Source organism: Sturnira hondurensis, unplaced genomic scaffold (assembly GCF_014824575.4).
Source record: "Sturnira hondurensis isolate 20B ecotype Veracruz unplaced genomic scaffold, ASM1482457v3 Scaffold0008897, whole genome shotgun sequence".
NCBI classification, from domain to species: domain Eukaryota; kingdom Metazoa; phylum Chordata; class Mammalia; order Chiroptera; family Phyllostomidae; genus Sturnira; species Sturnira hondurensis.
Genome location: NW_028081528.1, coordinates 2,791,691 through 2,814,902, shown reverse-complemented (window position 1 = coordinate 2,814,902; position 23,212 = coordinate 2,791,691). Strand labels below are relative to the sequence as shown.

General features: G+C 37.7%; 1 protein-coding gene across 1 annotated transcript in view; it reads right to left on the bottom strand.

The window, feature by feature from the left end:
• Positions 1 to 23,212, bottom strand: part of AHR (aryl hydrocarbon receptor) — a 42,544-nt gene that overhangs the window by 9,043 nt on the left and 10,289 nt on the right. The window contains exons 2-7 of the mRNA XM_037056274.1: positions 21,531 to 21,718; positions 6,207 to 6,310; positions 5,804 to 5,893; positions 3,262 to 3,385; positions 1,997 to 2,127; positions 39 to 241 (exon numbers count right to left, since the gene is read on the bottom strand). Coding sequence (XP_036912169.1) covers positions 39 to 241; positions 1,997 to 2,127; positions 3,262 to 3,385; positions 5,804 to 5,893; positions 6,207 to 6,310; positions 21,531 to 21,718 — 840 coding nt within the window. The remainder of the gene's footprint in view (positions 1 to 38; positions 242 to 1,996; positions 2,128 to 3,261; positions 3,386 to 5,803; positions 5,894 to 6,206; positions 6,311 to 21,530; positions 21,719 to 23,212) is intronic.

Sequence of the window (23,212 nt, the reverse complement as noted above, 5' to 3'; positions counted from 1 at the left end):
TGCATTAGATGAAATAAAGCTGAAAAAGTTTTACTTACTTGGCATCAACACCAGTAGGTGTAAAGTCTAGTTTGTGTTTTGTTCTAAAGATGAAGTTTTTGGTTCGGATTTCAAGTATAGACGGTGGCTGAAGCGGAGTAGCTATCGCAAACAGAGCTAACTGAGGGGGAAGCGTTGATCCATCTTTTGCCTTCTTGTTCTGGCCATGAAGATACTTTAACCTGCCTTGGAAATTCATTGCCTTAAAAAATCAAAAACAGTTCATTAAAATTAAGTTTAAAAATTGTTCCTTTTTAAAAGACTCAGTCATGGCCACATCCAAGGTTCTTGAGTGTGAAACTGCTTTCTTTCATTCCTTTCTCCACAGGAAGCCCATTAAAAGATCCCGAAACAGTATGTAGACTATGAAAGGGATAAGCAAGCCACTGCTGGCTTTTTAGTGGTCAGAGCCAGAATACCTGTGTCGTTTTCTCAGTTTGCCAGTGCCCCATCACTGACCCCTGGCACAGCTCCCTGCACACTGTGCGTGCAATATGTATTTCCTGAATGAACGCACAGTGACAGTGACCAAGTACACTTGGATTTTCAAATACACATGAGCTACGTTCCACAGCTCACGGTACATTTCACAGCTCGTGGTAATCTTTCATATAAAGATAAAATACAATTTTATTAAAACATTAAAATGATTCATCATGAAATCATAAAGAATGAAGATCTGTATTAAAGATAAAGAATACTTTTAGAAGATAGGAAACAAAGACAATTTAAACGTGAGCATGATTAGCTTAGTTGTTTAAAACAGTAATAACCAGGACAAGGGGTAATACTATCAGTATGATAACAACACAAGAAAGAAAAGACCGAATTACACTCAGATTCCATCTCAGAAAATACTAAGAGTTTTCTTCAGTATTAATGGTCAAATTCAGAGCAATTCTAACTCTGGGTCAGCAAAATTATCTTCACAAATAAATATACGAACAAAATCCATGTTTGCTAATGTTTAAGATATGATTATCTGTTTCAAATTCCTGATAATATACAACATGTCTTGCGATCTCTTTCTCCTGTGCTGGTGGAGTGTGCTGTCTCTTCGGGGGGATGGTGGGGTACACTCTGGGATAGTTATGCTACCCTTTATGTTCTAAATAGAAAGCAGGGCAAGGTGTGACAAAGATCTTCATGCCTTTTCCAGGTGTAAGGGTGGCCTAATACTCTAAACACTGCATTTTGATGAACAGCCTGAAGACAAATGGCTTTTAAGAACAAAGGACTCAATGATCCTCCCCCCTGGGGATCATAGGATAACAGGCCCCTTTCGGAAAGGCTCCGAGAAGTCCTACAGTAAGAAAACCCATTTAAATTTGAGAATTGTCTCCAAAACTTACTTGAGCCCCTTTTTTGGTGGTGGAGGGGGGGGAGCAGGGGTGCTATCTTAAGGGTACAGAGGACAGACCATCTGCACCCTCAGTACCTGCCTAAACTGCTCCAGGGTTATCCTACCCAGGTGTTCAGACCACACAGCAGCATCTCCCACCACAGCCTGATCCTACAACCATGAATGTGCAGCCATTTTCCTACATGGCCGTCACTCTGGCTGTGTGGAAAAAGCCAGGATAATGTAATGGCTCTAACAGGCATTACATCCAAAGAGGGTGAGCATTCTGTTATTAAAGTCGGGCTACACAGTTCTCTGTCATACACCTAAGAAGTCCTAACAGTAGGCAACATACAAGGTTCTATGTCACTTCCCTCAATCTCTGGGACTGCAACCTAAAGGACAGGGTTTGGGAAAGGCCAGCTAAAGAAAAGATTAGGAAATCAGAAATAGTATTTTAAAAGACACTTTCCTTTATCAAGGTACTTGATGAAGGAGATTTTTAAAACCGAACTCAAATGTAGCCACAGAATACTGGTTTCATGTCATCTCTTTTAGTTCTCTAAATCGACAGGAAAGGCCGCCCCCCCCACCCCCGACCGAGCGTGACCTCACCAGAAAGCCGGAGGAGTTGTCCAGCAGGCACCGCAGGCGGCAGGTGAAGCACCTCTCCATGAACGCGGAGTTTTCTGCGGGGAGTTGGTCTGGGTTAAGGTAGCCTGCCGGCTGTGGGAGGCCACTAGCTTCTGTGGAAACAACAGCAACACATATTTACTTTCCATTTTGCTGTAAAATTACCGTATTTTTCGGACCATGTGATGCACCTAGGTTTTAAAGGAGGAAAATAAGAAAAAAATTCTGAAGCAAAAAATGTGGTAAAATATTTAATAACACAAATAACATAATATGTCACCAATGTAAATGTAAATAGAACTCAACAGCAGCATTAACAACCATTATTACTCCCAAACCTGGGGGGTTACATCTTATAGTCCAAAAAATACGGTGTTTGGATAGTTGAAATTTGTGTTAATTTCTAAATTGGAGCCTATAATTCAAGATACAAAAAGAATCATTTTCAGAAGAGGAGCTATGAAAGGAAACTAAGACTGACTATCACTTGTATGTCATGGAACTTTACCTGTTCAGTTTTGTTTCTATTGACCTGTAAGTACCAATAATTTCCACATTTTGCACACCATTTTTTTAACATTTCCACGAACTTCTGAAAACACTGCATTGAGAAAAGTTTTTTATAATACTTGTATAGGCTACTTTGTTTTATTTTATGCCTTTTCAACACAGAACAATTTACATACCTCCAGTATCGACCTTGCACACAGTCCTTCCTATCTGTCACAGTAGCACAGTGCAGTTTTATACAGTATATCACTAGAAATGGCAACACTTTCTTGCTTGACAGTCAATGGTTGCTACAATATTCCTTAGATTTATTCATTTTTTATTAATATCAAAATTATAAAATTAAATAAAAAAGGAATATAATAAAATCATTCATTTTTGAAGGAAACAATATTTCTTAGTTCATCAGTCTCTTTGTGACCTATGGCTACAGACACATGGGTTTCTACTACTTTCCCTTCACCAAGGAGTTCTATGCCAGTAGAGATTCGCTGCCTCCTTTCACAAAATTATATTAAAAATACCAAAGCTATATTTTTTTTTGAAAATTACTGGTTGACTTTAAGACAGAGAGAGAGAGAAAAACACTACTATGTTATTCTGCTTATTTATGCATTCATTGGTTGATCCTTATATGTGTCCTAATGGGGGAATTGAACCCACAACCTTGGTGTATGCTCTAACCAACTGAGCATCCCCGCCAGGGCCCGTAACTATATTTTGATAAACGTTTTTACCATCGACTCTTTGTCCAGAGTCTGTGCGCGGTGAAGGGTTTAATGACCAGTGTAGCTGCCGCTGAAATTCAGCTCGGTCTTCAGTATGGATCAGTTCATACACACTCTGATGTATGACATCGGACTAAGGAAAAACACAGAAGGGAGTAAAACCAAAATACTGACTTGAAGTTAAGTATTGCTTATTAAAGTAATTTCAGAACCCAGCTAAATTAGTCCCTGGTGATGAGTAAATAAATGGATCACAGCGCTCTCCGGTAATCCCAGAGAAAAAACTAGAAAGGGACTAGTGCTGTCCTTGGTAAGCCCCAAAACTCTATGAATGCTCGCCAAATAAGCCACCGCTCCACTCTTTAACTGCAACATATTGAATTCTGCTTATTTTTATCCCATTTTCATCTTTTAAGTATTTTTTCACAAAACCTTATCTGAACACCCTGCTGACTTCCGTAAACTTAACAGTATTCATATGTATGTTCTTCACTGTTCTCTAACAGTTTTTTTTACATTGAATTCCTCCAAATAGACTCCAGAAGAGTCAGGGTTATGCCTTCACCAGGTCCGAATCCTTCCTCTACCTCTTGCTTCTTATCACTTATCACAGTGCTGAGCCCTTAACCCCCTAATCAGCATTTTTCTAACATTTTTTTACTGCAACTCATGGTACTGAATACATTTTTCACCCATAACATGTATGCATATGCACACGGAGAAATATTTCACAAAACACTTTGTGTGATAACATTATGTATTCTCTTTTATTCCATTCTAAGCAACTAAAAAGAATGGCTGACACACCATACCATCATCGTTACCCATTAAGGAGTGACAACTTGCAGTTAAATGCTGCCTGAAACACAACCCAAGTCAGACACAACTGTTTTCTTAAATAACGTCTATGCCAATGCATACCTATGAGGAAAATACAGGTCAGGAAACAGCTGATCTCTGATTTCTTAATGGGTAGGAATCACATGATCAAATAATAACTCAGGAAACCAGGCAGTTAAGTTTCAAACAAGCCTTTTCATGAACATTAGTGTATTTTCTTTGTAATTTAAAGAGTCTGAAAACAATTCTACCTCTGGGTCAGCAAAATTATCTTCAAGAATACCTTCATAAACCGGGGTATTCATAACAGCCAGACTCCACTACTTCAGCTACCTAGAGAAAATCTCCCTACAAACTTGATCTTCCAGCACTAAACTGCCTTTAACACAATTGCCAGAGTTATCACCTGAAACACGGATTGGAACACACACCCCTTCAGTGCTTTGCACTGTGTATAGATCACGGCTTAATCGTCGGTTTACATGGCAGTGTAAACAGTGCTCCTCACCACCAGCCTTGGTATCACCTGTGAGCTTGTCGGAAATGAAATTTCATGGGTCCTACTGTGATCTACTGAATCAGAATACCAGGTTTTGTGGTCTCAAAACACATTTTTATCAAGTTATTCAGGGGAGTCTTATGCAGGTGAAAATTTAGGAACTATTGATATATAAGTATAGCTACCATTCAGGTATACTTGCTAACTGTGCTCAAATCATGTCTTATATTCAGTTCCCTCCAATATATCAAACACCTTACACCTACCACTCCACCTCTTCACTATTCATTCAATAACACTGAACAAACCAGGCACATTTACCTCCTTTAAGGACTTCCAGTCTACTGCTTACAGTCCTTCTGCCTTTCCTTCCCTGTGTCCCTGCACAACTGGCCACCCATCTGTATCCTACACTTTCTTTAAGTTAGCTTAAATACCACGTCCTTCAGGAAAGCTTCCCTCATCCCCATAAATCAGCAGTAAAGGTATCAGCCATGCTATTTTGCTTGTACCTTTACAAATCACCTTATTCATTTCATAGCTGCTGTGTGTCTGCCAGTATCCATACTAACTAGGTGACAAATACCCTCTTGCCTGCCCTCATTCACAACGCTGGCTGGTCCCTACCTGAGCATTCCTTTTATATGAGCGTTCCTCAATAAGTGAAAGAGGAAACATGGTATCCATAAATCTCATAAGCATTTATGGAAATTTTAATGTAGTAAATTAATGATATAAAAACATGTTAGCTGAAAATACATAATTTTTATTCTACAGCACATATTTTAATTGATATTTTATATATACAAATTATACCCCTAAAGTATAAGATACTTAAAAAGTAGAAAGCTAATTAAAAATTAATGACCTAAGAATGCCATATTTACCTGCTGAAACCCCAGATAATCTTGTATAGTAGAAGAAGCATAGAAGACCACAGCATCTGTAGTGACGACCAACACAAAGCCGTTCAGGGCCTACAAGAGAAGCAGCTCTAAAATCAGTCACGTGACTAATAGTACTGTCACTCACAAACATTTACTTCAATTACAGCTGTCCCTTTTACTGCTAACACAATCTTCTGTAAATGGCTGATTTAAACACAGCACACAAGCACAGGCACAGCGCACAAGCACAGANCTAAAGTATAAGATACTTAAAAAGCAGAAAGCTAATTAAAAAAAATTAATGACCTAAGAATGCCATATTTACCTGCTGAAACCCCAGATAATCTTGTATAGTAGAAGAAGCATAGAAGACCACAGCATCTGTAGTGACGACCAACACAAAGCCGTTCAGGGCCTACAAGAGAAGCAGCTCTAAAATCAGTCACGTGACTAACAGTACTGTCGCTCATAAACATTTACTTCAATTACGGCTGTCCCTTTTACTGCTAACACAATCTTCGGTAAATGGCTGATTTAAACACAGCACACAAGCACAGGCACAGCACACAAGCACAGAGTACAGCCTTACGTGGGAGAGCTGCCCCGACGACGGGGTGTGTGGATGACTTCTGGCTCCAGATGCACTGGAAACAATTCAACGACTGATGGATGACTTCTCCATTTACAAGCATTTTCCTAATCATAAGGAACTACATACTAACATTTACCTGTAATAAGAGTTCTCCTTCGTGAAAGTTCAGACCGTCCCCAAATTCGGTTCCACTGTTATCCTGGACTCCACTTCTGCTGGCTGAGGAGGATTTTAATGCGACTGTGGAAAAAGGGAAAAACAATGACATGGTAAGTAACTTTAAAAACACGGAGTTTCCAAAGGCTATGATGGAAAACCTCTATATACCAAACAGAGAAACCGTAAGAAACACTGTAATGACAGTAAGTAATCCTTTGCCAGTGGGTGATTTTGAACTCGAGATGACAGATTCCTAAAAATAATATTTGATGAGTCCCCTGTATTATTTTTGGCATCTGAATAGAAGTTTCAGAGAACTGTGTGGTGCTGCTATGAGTACTCCTGCCATTCCTATCTACTTTTGAGAGTAACGTGCATCAGAACCAGTAAAAAACAATTTTAGTGTCTCCGTGTACTTATCTAAACATCAATGAACTAGTGGTGCTGAGGGGAGAGAATCAACCACACACCTTATTAAGAAATGTATTTCCACTAGAGCATTATGCTGAGCGAAATAAGCCAGGCGGTGAAAGACAAATACCATACAATCTCACCTTTAACAGGAATCTAAACAACAAAACTAACAAGCAAGCAAAATATGAGCAATGACACTCAAATATGGAATAGGCTGACAGGGTCCAGAGGGGAGAGGGGAGAGAATCATAGGGGAAAAGGGGAGGGACTCACATGAACAAGTATAAAGGACACATGGACAATAACTAAGGTGGGGGGCGGAAATGGGAGGGAGGTGGGGAGCACTGGGGGGGGGGCAGGGCTGGGAATATAAGACAGAAAACCGTACTTGAACAAGAATTAAATAAATTAAAAAGTATGGAACTGGTTGTTACTTAGAATATGATACATTTATATAAAAGAGATTTTCATTACTTAATTACAGTATAATGTTTTTAAAAATGTTCCTTTTTTCTAAAATGCTGTTAAATTTTAATTAAAAACTTGGAAAAAATATATTTCCATTATGTTTAGACCACCTTGTCTAGTTGTAGGGTAAAAAAGGGTATTATTATTAGGTGCAAGTTAAATCTATAAATTAGCTCATTATGAATTATCATGTTTATGATGTACCATCCTATTCAAGAACATTTATCTTCCATTTGCTCAAGTCGACATTTTTTGTCCCACTGGAATGTGTTGAGGTTTTCCACAAGAAGGATTTGCACATTAATTTTTTATGGTTAATTCTAAGTATCAGGCATCTTATGAAGTGACTTCTTCATTACTATCTTCTGTTTGCGGATGATACATATGAAAGAAATGCTGCTGGCATGGTGGGATGCTTTACTCTCAGAAGTGGCGCACTGTAATGCTCTGTGTATTTGTAGTCTGGTGGTGGTGGGGGGCAACATGGCTGAACAGAAATAACTACCATTTAGTTACTTAGAACTTTTCCAAGCACTCTCAAACATTATCTTATTTTAAAGCATGTGAGTGTTGGTATCTCACAGAGTTAAGTTCAAATCTTAACTTGGCCATTTAATGTGTGAACTCTTACAGCCTGTCTCCTAATAGGTAAAGTGGTACTTGAAAAAACAAACAAGCAAAAACCATTCTGTACCCTAGCCAGGTGGCTCGATTGGTTGGAGTGTTTCCTGTAGACCAAAAGGTTGCAGGTTTGATTCCTGGTCAGGGCACATGCCTGGGTTATGGGTTCAACCCCCCAGTCAGGGCACATACAGGAGATAAACGATGAATATTTCTCTCTTCCCCCCTTCCCACCCTCTCTCTCTTTCTCTAAAATCAATAAAACATCCTTCGGTGAGGATTTTTTAAAATGTACCCATCCTGAGGGATTGTGAAGAATAATGGAAATATATGTGAAAAAAATAGCCCTGGCTGGTGTAGCTCCGTGGATTGAGCGCGGGCCTGTGAACCACACGATGGTGGTTTGATCCCCAGTCAAGTCACATGCCTGGGTTGCAGGCCAGTTCTTAGCAGGATACTCACGAGAGGCAACCATAAAGTAATATTTCTCTCTTCTCCTTCCCTTCCTCTCAAAAATAAATAAATAAAATCTTTAAAAAAGAAAAAGAAATATATGTGAAGTTCCTGGAATACAGCAGCTCACCCATTCAATAAGTGGGAGCTTCCACAATTAGCTGTATTTCCCAGAGCGTATAGGCTAATTATAAAGTATAACCTTTTGAATACGGCCATATCTTCCCCCCATTTTTCTGTTCTCTAAAAGCTGTGATATTTAAATCAAAGAAACCATTAAATAAAACTAACTTTGACATTACTTTTAAGACTTCTCATTTCATTAGAGTTTTGAGAAAGATGATGAGGCTTGGTGAAAAACTGGAGACTCATTAACAACCTGACTTCCTCTCAGTCTTGAGCAAAGCATCACACATACAACCTTTTCTTGTTTGAAATGTACTTTCTGGTAAATTACCAAGTGCACCTGTCACGTGGAGATAATCTTATGCCAAGTTATCGCCTTCGCAAAACTTGAAACATGTCTCCTTAAAAGAAGAGGCCAAAAGTTTGGCCTCTGAATAGAACAATTTCAAAAGGCCACAGAACAGATTTCCTTGGGCCAAAAGAAAAAAATGCCTTGAGGTAAATTAATTGATCTAACAGTTAAGACCAAAGGAAATGCTTAATCTTTTCTCGCTGAAAAGCAGAAGAGAGAAAAGCCTTTTCTCCCCTTCTGTTCTGTAAATTCGCTGCTGCTGCTTGCTTTCCAACTGGCCACGTTTGCTTGAAGGCTCTACAGTCTCACAGTGCAGGGGTTAACAGCAGCCCACTGCTCTTCCAGAATCTCCAGTATGCACTGCAGCACAATTTAGGAGTCATGCCAGGTATCAGAAGGATTTGCCATTAAATTAACAAAACCAAAACCCGTATGTTATAAAACCAGCAAAGTAACCTTAAAAATGGCTATTAACAGTGTCAAACTGAAACTGTCTAAATTATCTTACTAGGAATCTTTTAATTTTAACCAATGGAAATGATGTCAGATAGTGGGCCACTGAGGAGATGAATAAGAAATAAAAGAGACCATTCATCTCAAGAGTAATTTATAGTTTGTTTCTGACCTTATATTGGGGAGATTAGCCAATTTAATTAGACATTAGACAGACTGCCTTTAAGTAGGGAGTCTAAGCTATGGAAACAAAGAACTAGAAAAGAATGTCAAAAATATTAAGTACAAGAATTAGATTTAATTAAAGTATTGAACTTGAAAGAAAAAATAAAAACAAACTATTTGTAAACAACAGTGCCTACAATTTCTAAATATTGGAAAGATAGTATTTAACATGTATAACTACTACTTAAGCAGAGAAAGTGGCAAGTGAGGAAGGATCACTGGAGGATTCTTAAATATTTCTGTTATTGTCATGTTCAAGGCTAATAATCAGTAAAGGATTTAAGTAAATATTGTGCAAAGATGAGTCCAGGAGGGGTGACCTCCCTTCCCATTCTCATCTGAAAAGATACTATGTGACTTTTTAGGAGACTTATTTCACTTCCTGCCTCTCAACCGAAACTATGTGCTTTATGCCTTCAATGAAGTTTGACCTCTCCTTCCTGATATACCGACTACCTCTCCCTTCTTAAAATTATCAGGAGCTATGTCAGTTCTACTCACTTTCACACATACATGTCTTCACTGGTTAGAACGCGATGGAAGAGCGAGAAAGTGACCTAGGGTGCTGGCGCCAGTGTTCCTTCCTAGCGTCTGAGTGGCCTTCAGTGACTTCCTCAGCAGTAGTATGTTACCCGCTGAGCACATGTTGTATGCCAAGCGGTTTCCATGTATTATTTAATCTTCATGACAGTCCTGCGAGACTGGACATTCTTGACCTTTCAACACATTAGGAAACTGAGACTTAGGGAGGTTAAGAGACTTTCCCAAGGTCACGGAGCTGTAAGTGGCAGAGCCTAGATGAAAAACCCGGGTAGCCTGGCCCTCAGAGTGTGTGCTATTATTAACCACCTACCAGACTGCTTGCTCCCCCCATGCTAACTACTTTTGACCTTTAGGTTCTTTCTTTTTAAATAAGGACAGTGACACCTCTGGAGACAAATTCCTGTGAGGGCTAAAAGAACGTGTAGAGCACCTGAGTAATAATACCTGGAATCTCTTACTGACGGTCAAAAAGATAAACTCAGGCCTACGTGCTGAGTTTATTCACCTTCAGCCCATGGAGGGCGGCTGACACAAAGGCACAACAGGAGTAAATGAGTCTTCTCTCACCACCGAACACGGAGCATCAACGAGCCCCCGCAGGGCTACTGGGGTGCCTACATTACGTCTACAGCAGAAACCTGAGGATACTTGAAGACAGCACACTGTTATGAAAATTATATGCCTAACCAGAAGCACAGGACACTTGTAACATTACACCCCTGGAGTTAAATATATGACAGTTCACAGACTACAATGTGAACTCTGGAAAAAAGTCACCAGCTGGTTATGCTCCTGGGGAGCATGTCATGTAAAACATGTAAAACCCCTGGAACATTTGTAAAACCCCTTCTGTGGGGACACCGCACCTTCCAGAGTGGAAAGATGGGACGCTGAACGTTTAGTGGAATATTAGGATGATAAACCATCAAAATATTTCAGCTATTTCTTCATTGAAAAATTGATGAAGCAATGACGCAAGTAAAAATTTAACTGGTGATGGACTTTCAGTGTAAATGTACTTACAGCATTACAAAATTGTTACATTTGCAGACCGATGCAAGTCTCATTCCCACAAGCATTTAACTGTACCTGTATTTCCTGATGTGCGCTTTCCTTTCTTATATATCTAGCTCAGCTGTCCACTGCTTCCTACAAGCCAAATATTTCCTCTTCACAAAAAATGCTCTGAATTGTTAGAGAAATTCATGAGGAAAAAATATTGGCATGTGGTAAGCTGTATTTTGTTGCTATATAGTTAGCATTTAAACAGAATGGTGACATGATATATGTCTTGCCCGGGAAAAGCATAAGTCTTTTAAATCTCTAACTGTTTACATAAATTCAACTTATTTAAAAGAATACTTTTTATTACTTCTGCAAAGAAATTTCATTCCTACATTGACATAAGCATAGAAGAGAGCAAAGCCAGCCCTGGCTGGTGAGGCTCCCAGCCAGCCTACGAAACAAAGGGCTGCTGGTTGGATTCCCAGTCTAGGACACATGCCCGGGTTGTGGGCCAGGTCCCCGGTTGTGGGGCAGGGTGCACGAGAGGCAACCACACACTGATGCTTCTCTCCCTTGCTTGCTCTCTCTCTTTTCCCCTCTCTAAAAATAAACCTTTTTTGGTTTATGATAGCAAAGCTATCATTATGAAATTCAACCAACTACATAAACATCTATAAATTAGATAGGGCTAAGTTATGCAGTATTTGTTAACCACGAGGAATACATTTTTAGTTTAGCCTGATATAGATGAGTATTTCTAAATGATTTCCAAAATAATACCTTAAGTGTATCTAAAGAGAGTTTCTTCTATATACCTTGGGGTAAAGGATAGATATTTCCTTTGATAAAGCTTTTTTTTTTTTGCAAATGAAGTGTTCTTTTTTTGAGGGAAAGAAAGAACACACTAAAATTAAAGAAGCCTCATATTCTAAGTTTCTAGGAGATAAAGATTAGGTCTACACAGTTCAGTACTTTCTGATGGTATTTACAGATTGTAAATTTCTTGGCAAAAAAATCACTAAGGCAAAATAAATTCAGGTTTTTAAAATGTGAATGCAAGTTTGTATCTTTATGAATGAATGTGAGTTGCGTAACTGATGGTTACCGTCTATCTTAGCAAATCTGAAAGAAAAAATCCTTAAATTTAGGCCTATTCCTACTCTTAATTAAATGGAAACTGACTTCCAAAAATGTTATGTAACATTTTCCCCGTTTTACATTTAGTTACATGTGATTCTACTGTAACTATATGTTAGGTTTCTGAGTTAATGAAACCAACAAGAGCAGTTAATTTATCTTTTCAGTGGGGAATGAGTTGCATTTAGCATTCCACACATACAAGAGTGGAATTCAAATTGCATTCTAGGTAGTGGAATTTAATCAGCTGGAGCAGTGATTCTCCAACTTTTACAGGTGTGGGAACCACCTGGAAGGCTGTGGAAACACAACGCTGGACCCCACCCTCCAGAACTTCCTGATCCGGTGGGTCTAGGAGAGGGCCCACAGTTTGCATTGCTGACAAGTTCCCATGTGATACTGAGGACCACCTGGTTCTCATTTTGAGAACTAGTGACTTAAAACATCAGGATTTAGAACTTATAAATGTTCTGGATCTTATTCCCTCATATTTTCTAAAAGGATCACTCCTTGCTGCCAGAGAGCACTTATTCATATGAATGGCTGCAGGAAGTAACCCTAATCCCAACTCTGTGAAGATGAAAACAGAAGCACACCATGTAGGCTGACACACTGGGCAGAAACAGAAACCTCCATGGGCACACACAACCAGCCAGCAGCAGGCACTCTGCACCCACGGTTTCTATCCTCACCAACACAAACTACATCACTTCTCCCTGAATGTCTAGAGTTGAGTGTGTGCCACTTCTAAACAGGGCATGGGGAAATAAATCAGTACATATTAATATAAAAAGGCTGAAACAAGTTTCTTAGCAAATCATTACTGTTAAGTCAAAATACAAAATTAGTTCAACAAAGGAATTCTCAGATGGGATTAGCACCAGGTCCACAAAGGCCTCTATGCATGTTCAATAACACAGTTCACCATTAAATAAATGAAATATCAGCATCGTGCAAGCCCTGCAAGCTATCACTACTGTTTATATAACAACTTTAACTGTAAACTTTCCTTCATGAATCTCTTCTTTTTAGGACAAATCCACCGCCAACTTCAAACGTCAGGCAAGCAAGCATTCCTACTGTCCACACCGAGATGACGACGAAGACAGCGTGGAACAATGAGGACAAAGGTCTTCTCTAAGGCTACAGGGTTACTTGAACTTGCCTCTGTGGCCCCCCTGACCCCCGTGCTTTGGTTACAGGACACACTCTCCACTGCCCCCCACCCCGCCCCACCATGCTGAGATATAGAGAGGCAATGCTGTCTCCATTAACACACAGACTACATACCTGAAACTCGACAATGTCAAGAATCCAGTTGACACTAAAATATTCTGTAAAACTAACCATAAAAGATACCCATATGTCATGTGGGCATATTTAAAGCTAGAAGAAACTGAATGAATTCAGCACAGATAATTTTAGGTTAAGTAATCCAATTTGACTGCTTATCTCCCTCTTAACCACCCACTCCTGAATGGTTTTATGGCTACCAAGAACCTCTAGTGTTATTTTTCTTTATGGACTTCAGTTTCACCTTCATTCACACTTTTGCGTGGAATTTTCTCTTTGGCCCTCTAAGAAATGGAAACACCAAGTGAAGGCATCTTTAAGTGTACTCATTTATCACCTTACCACAGTTTCATATTCCACACATATAAATTTGCTGCCTTCCATATGATCTCTCTCACCTTTAACACGAAGCTAAATGACAAAACAAACAAGCAAGCAAAATATAACCAAAGACACTGAAACGGAGAACAGGCTGACAGTGACCAGAGGGAAGGACAGAAGGGAATTTCAGGGGAAATAGGGGAGAGGTTTAGAGGAACATATATAAAGGATACATGGACAACAACTGAGAAGGGTGGAAATGGGAGGGAGGGGGGGTGGGATGGGATGAGAGTAATAGATAGAAAACTGTACTTGAAAAATAATTAAATAAAAAAAGAAAAAAGGAGCAAAAATAAAAAAATAAAAATAGACATTTGCTAAAATGAATGAATAAATGTATGAACAGTAAAAAAAAAAATTGCTGCCTTCCACCTTTGCCCATCCTTAAAACATCTTATCTTCAGTATTCTTTCTCTTATTCTATATATTTTTCACTAAAAATGTGATTCGCTTCCATGGTTTAAAATATTATTCCAACTACATAATAACGACTCTAAAATGTAAATCTCAGCTATGAAGAGATACATGAATTTGAGCTACTGATTAGAACTGCTTAATCAAAAAGTCAAAAGGCTGTAAGTGCAGGATTTAAAAATAACACATAAAATGATTGGTAAATAATGACTGGTCATAATGTGCTTCATTACAGACCTTACAGTGATTAATTTCATATTGTGTGAACACAGTTTCTAAAACCCTATAACAAGAAAATGTAATTTTCCACTAGCCAGGTCACAAAGCATCACAAGAAATCAAATGATTAAGCAAATAAAAAGAAAAAGGACTCAGGGACATGAACAACGCTGTGGTGACTGCTGGGGGGCGGGGGCAGGGCGGGTGGAAGAGGGTATATCAGGGATGAACGGCAATGAAAAACTTCAATGAAAGAGAAAATACCAAAAAAATCAAATAATTTAATTATAGACATTTAAAACCTGTATTGGAAAAAAATAAAAAGGAACAAACTGCTAAAAGTTGACCAGCTTTTTAAAATATTACCCTGCCCCTCAAAAAAAGCTAAAGGGTAAATTTATGACCTACAGGACCTGTTCATGGCCAAGCAATTAAGAATTCAGGATCCTAGAGTCCTGTAACACTTGGTAATGATCAAAGAGAAAACCCACTAACGCAATAAATTTAAAAGACAGGAAATAAGCAAAACACAAAATAAAGGATATAATGAATCTGAGTTACTGATTGAATCTTTGATATGTATTTGTCACTATTGTTTAAAAAAACTTGTCAATGCAAAAATACTCAGAGATGAAAGTGTCCTACAAAAATCATAAAACACTAAATTTATTCATAGAATCTAATGAATCTCACACTGTTAGAATGTGATAAAAAATATATTTAAATTCCTGGTCCATAGAGGTCATATTATTAAATGCAAGAGCCAAGATCTGAATGCCACTTCCACCTGACTCAGTAAGAATACTATTCTTTTTATTCATCCATGTTTCAATTTGCATGGATTGAACTGCATGAAGTTCATAAACTAAATTTCAAAAGACTCTACATTTTACAATTTTGGTTATGGAAGGTGTCACAAATGTTACAGTTTTTCATGTTTTAGAATGTGACTTCTGGGGAAAAAATACAGAGCTGAATTATCATCTAAGATGGATAAGACCATGGGTAAGTGAAACAGACCACTACTTGACGATTTCAAATGTGCAGATCTTTTAGTTAAACAACCCCACCTGGAACACTGCTAGAATCAGGAGAATAAGAAACACAAACTTGCGGTTATAAAATAAATGTTATGGGGATGTAATGTACAGCACAGGGAATACAGTCAGTAATATAGCAATAACTGTACAGTGACAGATACAAACCCATTAAACTTTATAAATATCAACCCTTAAAAAGGCTTTGTACTTTATTCATTTTTATTGCTATTCAGGCTCAGTTTTGGCATTTACACATACATATATATTTGTTTTTTCAAGATAATGCTCTTGTTTCACAGATATCACAACAGGACTGAAATCCAGAGAAACACACAAGATAAAAATGAATAAACACAATAGCTCTCTTTACAAAACCCAATGAACTGGAAATGAACTGTTAAAGTATCTACCAGAGGGAGACTAAGCAGCGCGTATAATTTTTAATTTAAAGTAAAAGTGAACAGAACTTGAATAAAATAAACAAGTAAATAAATAAGATTAAAATGGGGCATGATAGAACTCAGGTGTTAAGAAGGTTAGCCTTAATTGACAGGCCTCGGTGACTAATGCAGGTGGAAGCTGTTATCCCAAAATTGTGAAGCTACTGAATAAAGACTCCTTTCCTTTATCACTAAACCTTTGCCTCTGGGAAAAATTATAAAAAAATGAAATACAGTAGAAGTCAACAGAGACCCAGCACAAGCAGTGAGGCTGAATGTGACCGTCCTGCACCGCTGCTGCCGCCTCTGCTCACGGCCTGTTTGGACTTCATGAGATTTAGAGTGTTCCTGCGTGCAATTAACACTGCACTTTATAAACTGGCGATCATGTTGAGCATGTATAATGATTGAAGACAGATTCTTCCCTGCCTTACCTAGTTTTTAAAACAACCAGAAGGATCCCCAAACTTACTTTGGTCAGGCTTAATGTAACACACAACACAAAAACATCTTTCTTTCTGTTTCTTACAGGAGAGAAAACTTTCCACAAAGTAAATTTATGCATCTCGATATTTTCAAAATAGTCTCCATGACTCAGCATAAAGCATGTAAAAGATTTCACAGTTTCTAATTATATTTTAAATGATGCAATATTCACTCTGAATGTTTTGCTGAATTATCACATACTTCATGCCACTGACCTCTACTACTCTCTCACAGAAAGAACATTTTTCTGCCTTTTTACCTCAGTAGATGCTTGTGTGTTGACAGAGTACATAGATTAGTCATTCGCAATTTTTTAACTCTGGGGTTGCTGTCAAAAACAGAAATCATTTAAACACAATACATATATGATGATGAGTATTTTAAACAGTGATAATGAAATCTAATTCACATTTTTATATGCTGACATTACTCTAACTCAGAACAAAACATCACCAAGCCCACTGAGATTGGTCAACAAGCCCCATGCCTACCCCTTGACCCCGGCAGGAAGAGACACGAGACAGGAGGAAACCGTCCTTTCCCTTACGATCAACCAATTTCAAAGGATGGGTTGTACCCACACAAATCCTAGTCAGACCTTCTTGATAAACTTTTATTCATCACACTCTCTAAGTTATTTAAACTTAGTAAATGTTTTCCATCTCAGAGGTAACATGGTATTTCAGTTTGATACTCATTTTGTGATTTACTTCTTTCTTTTGTGTTCCTTTTTTTTAAATAAAAAAAGTGACATCTTAACATTCTGATTTCTGTTGAAAAGGTTTGAACAGAGTGGCAAGGACCTGAGGTCCTCTTCCAGTCTGCACTTCCAGGACCTTATGTGCACAGTGACTTGTCACGTCACAGCTCCGCCTGATCACTTAGCTGTCCCCAGGCTCCCTGCTAGTGTGATTTAATCTGTCTTGAGAGGTGAAAAATTGCACTTGACCATGTTTAATTGCCGGCATCAGAAAACAGCAATTTTGGATTTCTGTTCTTTGCTAACCACAAAAAACGTTCTCCAGAAATATGTCAATGACATAATAATCTAGAGAAGACAATAACTAAGAGGAGCCTTTAAAAAATAAGCAGCAGCCGGGGAGAATAGAAGGCAACATAGACAAGCAGTGCTGCTGAGGAAACTGAATAGAACTTAAGCAGGTTCTACTGTTTTAGCTAACCTGTTATTTCTGTTATTAACATGTTATTAATCCTCAAGCATGTCTAAATGTGTCCATTGTGCAGAAATAAACAATACACTGACACCTTATTCTGGAATTTTTCATATCCCAAATTTCCAAAGAGGGTGATTTACTAGACCCAGAGTCCTATTTGCATATCTCATGGATGAAAATTAAAAATGTAACAAGATTGCCAGACTGCTGGGAAGTACAAAAGGAATATCCAGCAAAGAAGAAAAGGTGCAGTGGCCCAGGAACAAGATGACGAATATAAAGCGATGGCAAAGGAGCAAAGAGTATGGCTAGGGAACACGCAGGGCAGCCCTGAAAGCACTGAGAAAGGACACAAATGACAGTTGGTTCAAAAAGACATCCAGGGCTTTGACATTTGAGTCCTTAAATACTCGTACACAATTCACTCTCTGATCCAGCCCATCAGAGACCCTGTAAAAAATTTCTAACTGCAACAATTCAATTAAAAAAATCATTTCTTGCATCTGGATATTTATAGAGCAAGAATAAAATAACTGATGTAACCAATAAGGGCAAATTGGCTATTAACAGATTATCTGGAAATGGTAAAAAATATCTTAAATCAAGCCCCAGAAATATATTTCTAAACACATCACCTAGAATATTCAGTATTTTACATTGCCTTTCAGACATGTTAGTGAAATTAAGTTGATAAATACTTATTAAATGCCTACTATGTGGCAGGCATTGTTTTAAGAGTTTAACATCTAGCAGTAAACACAATATTTTCAAGGAACTTCCATTCTAGTGAGAGAAAGAGGCAATATATGGCATGTTTAAGTGCACCCCCCAAAATAAATCACGGTATTATAAAACATTTTATAATGATTACTTCATCTATAGCATAAACACGAAGTACAGACTGGAAAACAATTCTGAGCTTTACTGTCTACAATATGTACAGTTCAAGAGTTTCCAAGGATCAAACATTCGAAGTTTCCACCAATTATTTCTTTAGTTGAAATCCAAACTAACTAGCATATATTAGGTAGTATTTAAGCAGTATTTTATTTCCCTTGAAAATACTCCTTAAATGTTGCATTATAGCTGTTTAACATGTACATTTTCAAAGGTTTTCACATACTGCATGTCAGTTCCTGAAACACTAGACCTTGTGAGCTCTCCGAGGGAAGAAATGTTTCTCCCCGTTTCTGCTTTGTCAATTCAGAATCTGCACAGTGTGTAGAATAAAGCACAATCTTGAGTCACTAAATTTATTATAAACTACTTTTAATTCAATATTGTACATAAACTGCTTCTAACCTTAACATAATTGAAAAATAGCTAAGTCTCCTTCAAACACTTCAAAGCTATATTTTAGAATGTTTTAATTAACTACATATGGCTAAATATTCGCATTGTACTTAAAAACTTTTAAGTACTGCTTAAGCAGGATAGTCCTGGCTCCAACGTTTAAGAAGATACATCCAAGTTGGATTATTTAAACTTGCAATAAATAGATGTATTTTCTTGGAAAAATATCTATTGTTACAGTAATACTTGAGTTTCCTTTCTAACAAGATTGTATGATTACTGGTTTATATTCTTCTTTCCGCAGGAATTCACACACCCCCTGTTTGCATCCTGTTATTCACTTTGAGCTTCCCTTCGCTTCGCTATACTGTTTCCCTAATAGTGGTTTTCGCACACAAAAATCCTAATCACGATCAGCCTCCTCCAAGTCTGGTTTACATTTAGTATTTCTTCAGATCATAAGGATTACTACCTTAAGATTTTTACTCCCTTTGTTCTCTCAAAGATTGCATTCCCCTGCTAGACCAACGGTGGTGTGAACAACAACACACTTGAGTGTCTTTTTCACTGATTACCTCCCACCTAACTCCTGTATCTGAACAAACATCCCACTGAAACCCAAGCAAACACATTTACAGTCTTCCTAAAATTTTGTACCTTTGGAATTGTCTTTCAGAAGGCAAATGTAAACAAAGATTTAAACAAGTAATTCAGGGCATAATCAAGGCCAAGTTATATCACTGCCTCAAGACTCATCTAGGGTGCTTATTAAAAATACAGATTCCTGGGTTCTACATAGAACTAGGTAGATTCAGAATAAAAGGGGGATGCCTCAGAAAGTGCATTTTTAACAAGCTCTTCGGGTTACTCTGATACACACTGCAGTTCAAAAACCAGTAATGCAAAGGGCCTAAAATTCAAGATAATATAAGTGATAGTGCAAATGAGGGATTAAGAGTCTACTGTCAAATTCGCCAAACCAGAATTTAAAAAATACACACTCATTAATGAAGAGCTCAGAAAATACTTTTCAACAAGAATGCCACCTACACTATGACATTCTTTGGAAACTCCTCGAGATACTGAACAGGATGTACATGTCTAATCATGAAAAAAATGTATGTAAGTTTATATACTAAATATATATACATATATATATGCATGCATGTATGTATGTATGCATGCATACACACAGCCTAGAAAGGCAGTAATTATGTTAGTATTAAATGGCACGCTGGCTACAAACTCACGAAGCAGCTTTGGTTCTACTTCACTACTTCTCAACAGGGAACAACCTGTATTTTTTCTCTTTTTAACATACAGTTTGATTTCTCATTATAGAGCAGCAGGAAATGAAAAGGCAAAATGACTCACATCAACACATCTTTACCAGAATCAAGGAATAATGCCTCTCTGACTTCTAGATTGTGACTTCAGAGCAGAGGGCACATCTTACATGTCACAGAGCTCTGGCCACAGGTCAAGCAGTACACACAGCAAAGGAACAGATACTGGAGATCAGGACAACATGCCATGGAGCTGGAAGTGGCCTTGGGTTTCAGCCAACCACAGGGGCTCCTGGGCTTCTGCACGCAGACCTAGCCCCCCCACCACAGTGCACGATGCCCTAGGTCTGGGAGGGGGCCCACGGTCTGGGAGGGGGCCCACGGTCTGGCATTTCTCACAGTTCCCAGGTGACGCTAGTGCTGCCTGTCTGCAGACTATACTTTGAGAACTGTGGATGTAGGGAAAATTTCTCCGGATTTTGCTATATGGATGGTTCTCAGGAAAGAGAAGTAATTAAGACACAGTCAGGAAAATAATATAGGGAATCTGGAAACCTGGGTTCTAGTTTCAGCTCTATTATAAAATGGCTATACAGCTGATAAACATACACACACACCACACAAATATGTAACTCATCTGAAAGATGAAGGGTCTGCTACAGATGAAAACTGAAAATTTAAAGACTTTTTATGCAAATCAAAGAAAATTTAAGTGTCTATTATGAACGCCTGAAATCATTATCTTCAAATCAGTACTGACTGATCAGAACTATTCTTCATGACTAGGAAACACTATGATTAAAGGTGACAAATGTCACCTAGCTCAGATCCCTAACTTTACAGCTGAGTAAACTGAGGTTCAAGGATGCTATCTGGTTTGGTTCGTCAAATAGTTTGTCAGTAGCACGGTGCAGAATTAAATCCTATTGACTCCTATAATGCCCTTTCCAAGGGAAAAGGAAACTTTTAATTACACTTTCCTAGATAAACATAGAGTTAATACAAAGAAGAATTATACCTAACTATGAATTAGTAAATTCATAGATATAAAATAATGTATCTATATAAATAGCCTGAAGGGAATCCACAGTCATTAACATGTGTTTTACTCTTTCCATTTAAAAAAAGAGAGAGAGAGACTCTTAAAAAGTGAATCAGAAAAGGAATTGGAACTGGGAACTGACATACTTAATAGGAGCATAAGTTCCAAGTATATAATTTTTCAAAGAATGATACCACATTATCATTTAATGGCAGCACCTGTTTAGTGAATAAATCTGGTGAGTAAATCTGGAAAACTGACTTCTGGAAATACTAGATATTTGGCTTTGCTACTTAAGTTTTACTATACAGCAATAAACAAAACTTTTTTACATATGGCTAATTTTTGCAGTTTTCAACACTGAAGTAGAAACAGCCAAATTCAACACAAGTATTTTAAAAGTGATTACAGAAAAATTAAACCCTTCTGTCTTACCATCAAAGAAGCTCTTGGCTCTTAGGTAACTGACACTGAGCCTAAGAACGGAAAGTTTGTCCAGCTTATTAATAACATCTTGTGGAAAAGGCAGCAGGCTCGCCAAACGGTCCAACTCTGTATTGAGTCGGTCTCTATGCCGCTTGGAAGGATTCGACTTGATTCCTTCAGGCGGGATTGGCTTGATGCTGAAAAACAAACAAAATGCCATAAAGTACTCTAAAATATGTAAAGCAAACATTTCTGCTGCCTTATATAGCACCTCCTCAAATATTTCTCCCATAAAACAAACACCTGGAATCTACTTTAAGTTTATATAAATCCTTTCAAAATGCTCCTTTTATATCTTAATTACATAAAATGGGAATGAGTACAATTCTTTATAATATTTTATTAAAGGGTCATGAACCTATCATAGGAAAATGCGGAGTATATCTCATATACTTTATACTTCATACACTTCATACATTTGTGGCACAGTGATTCCCAATTAACAAATCCACTAGGACTTTGTTCCCATTGTAAGGGAAAGGGAAAAAAAGAAATCTGTAATAAATTACGTGAAAATCATGCTTCCTTTCAATCTTCCACAAGAAGCATCTTGGCATCATTTATATTGAAGATAAATAAGAGCAACCCTTAATAAAACACTTATATTCATCCTCCCAGCTTTCTGCACTGAACCCTTTCATCCTGTTCATGATGACATGTCAAAGCCCCTGGAACCTGCAGATGGTTATACCACCATCTAATGGGATCCTCCAACATTGAAAGAAGAAATCATCTGACTTTAGATGTTTACATTTGTTGAATGACAAATACTAGAGGTTAACTGCGATTACTGGAAAATTTTGCTTTTACGACTGCTACTTTATTAGCAGCATACATAGTGTGTCCCTCATAGAAAATTCAATGAAACCTGAGCATTTGGTATGATTTTCATTGGAGGAAAGAGACACTTATGGTGAGGAGCAGAGCCTGGGTTGAGCAATGAGAAGCTGGGCTACTTCACCCGAATGCCTTAGCCAGGAAGCCACAGCAGAAATTCACTATGTAAGGTGAACTGACAGACCATCAGACAGCCATGTGGAAAAAGAAATAGAAAAACTGGTAAAAAAAAAAAAAGAAACAAAGTAATTTTTTGATCATGCCTCTGTGCTTTTTCATTTGACAGAAAAATAAAAAATTATCTGTAATGTTCTTAAAGACTTTTTTCCAATTTCAACAAGAAAACAGAGGCATTTTTGACTATTCAAATGATAGTATCTTTAAAAATCAGAAATTGTCTTAAGTATAGTGCTGTTAATTTGATGCAATCAAAACATCCCTAGATCATTTGTTTTCCACTGCTATATGTGCAGAAATAATACTTTGTGCAAAAATATGAAATTTTAATGTTTTTTACACTGTCCCTAACAAGTAGTATCTTCAGAACTTATTTCTATTTTTTTCTATTATAGTGTGTGCTGTATCTACAAAAAAGATTACTTAATTGGCAAAATGGCACACATACAAATGAGTAAAACTATCTCTAGACTGTTTGTGTAATTGTATAATTAACAGAAATTGGTGACTGTTTCTCTATTTTCCCTTAGTCTATTGCATTTATCATTAAATTCAAGTCACGCCTAATTACTACATTTCTCCAATTAATCAGCTGAATTTCAACTTGTACCTGTAAT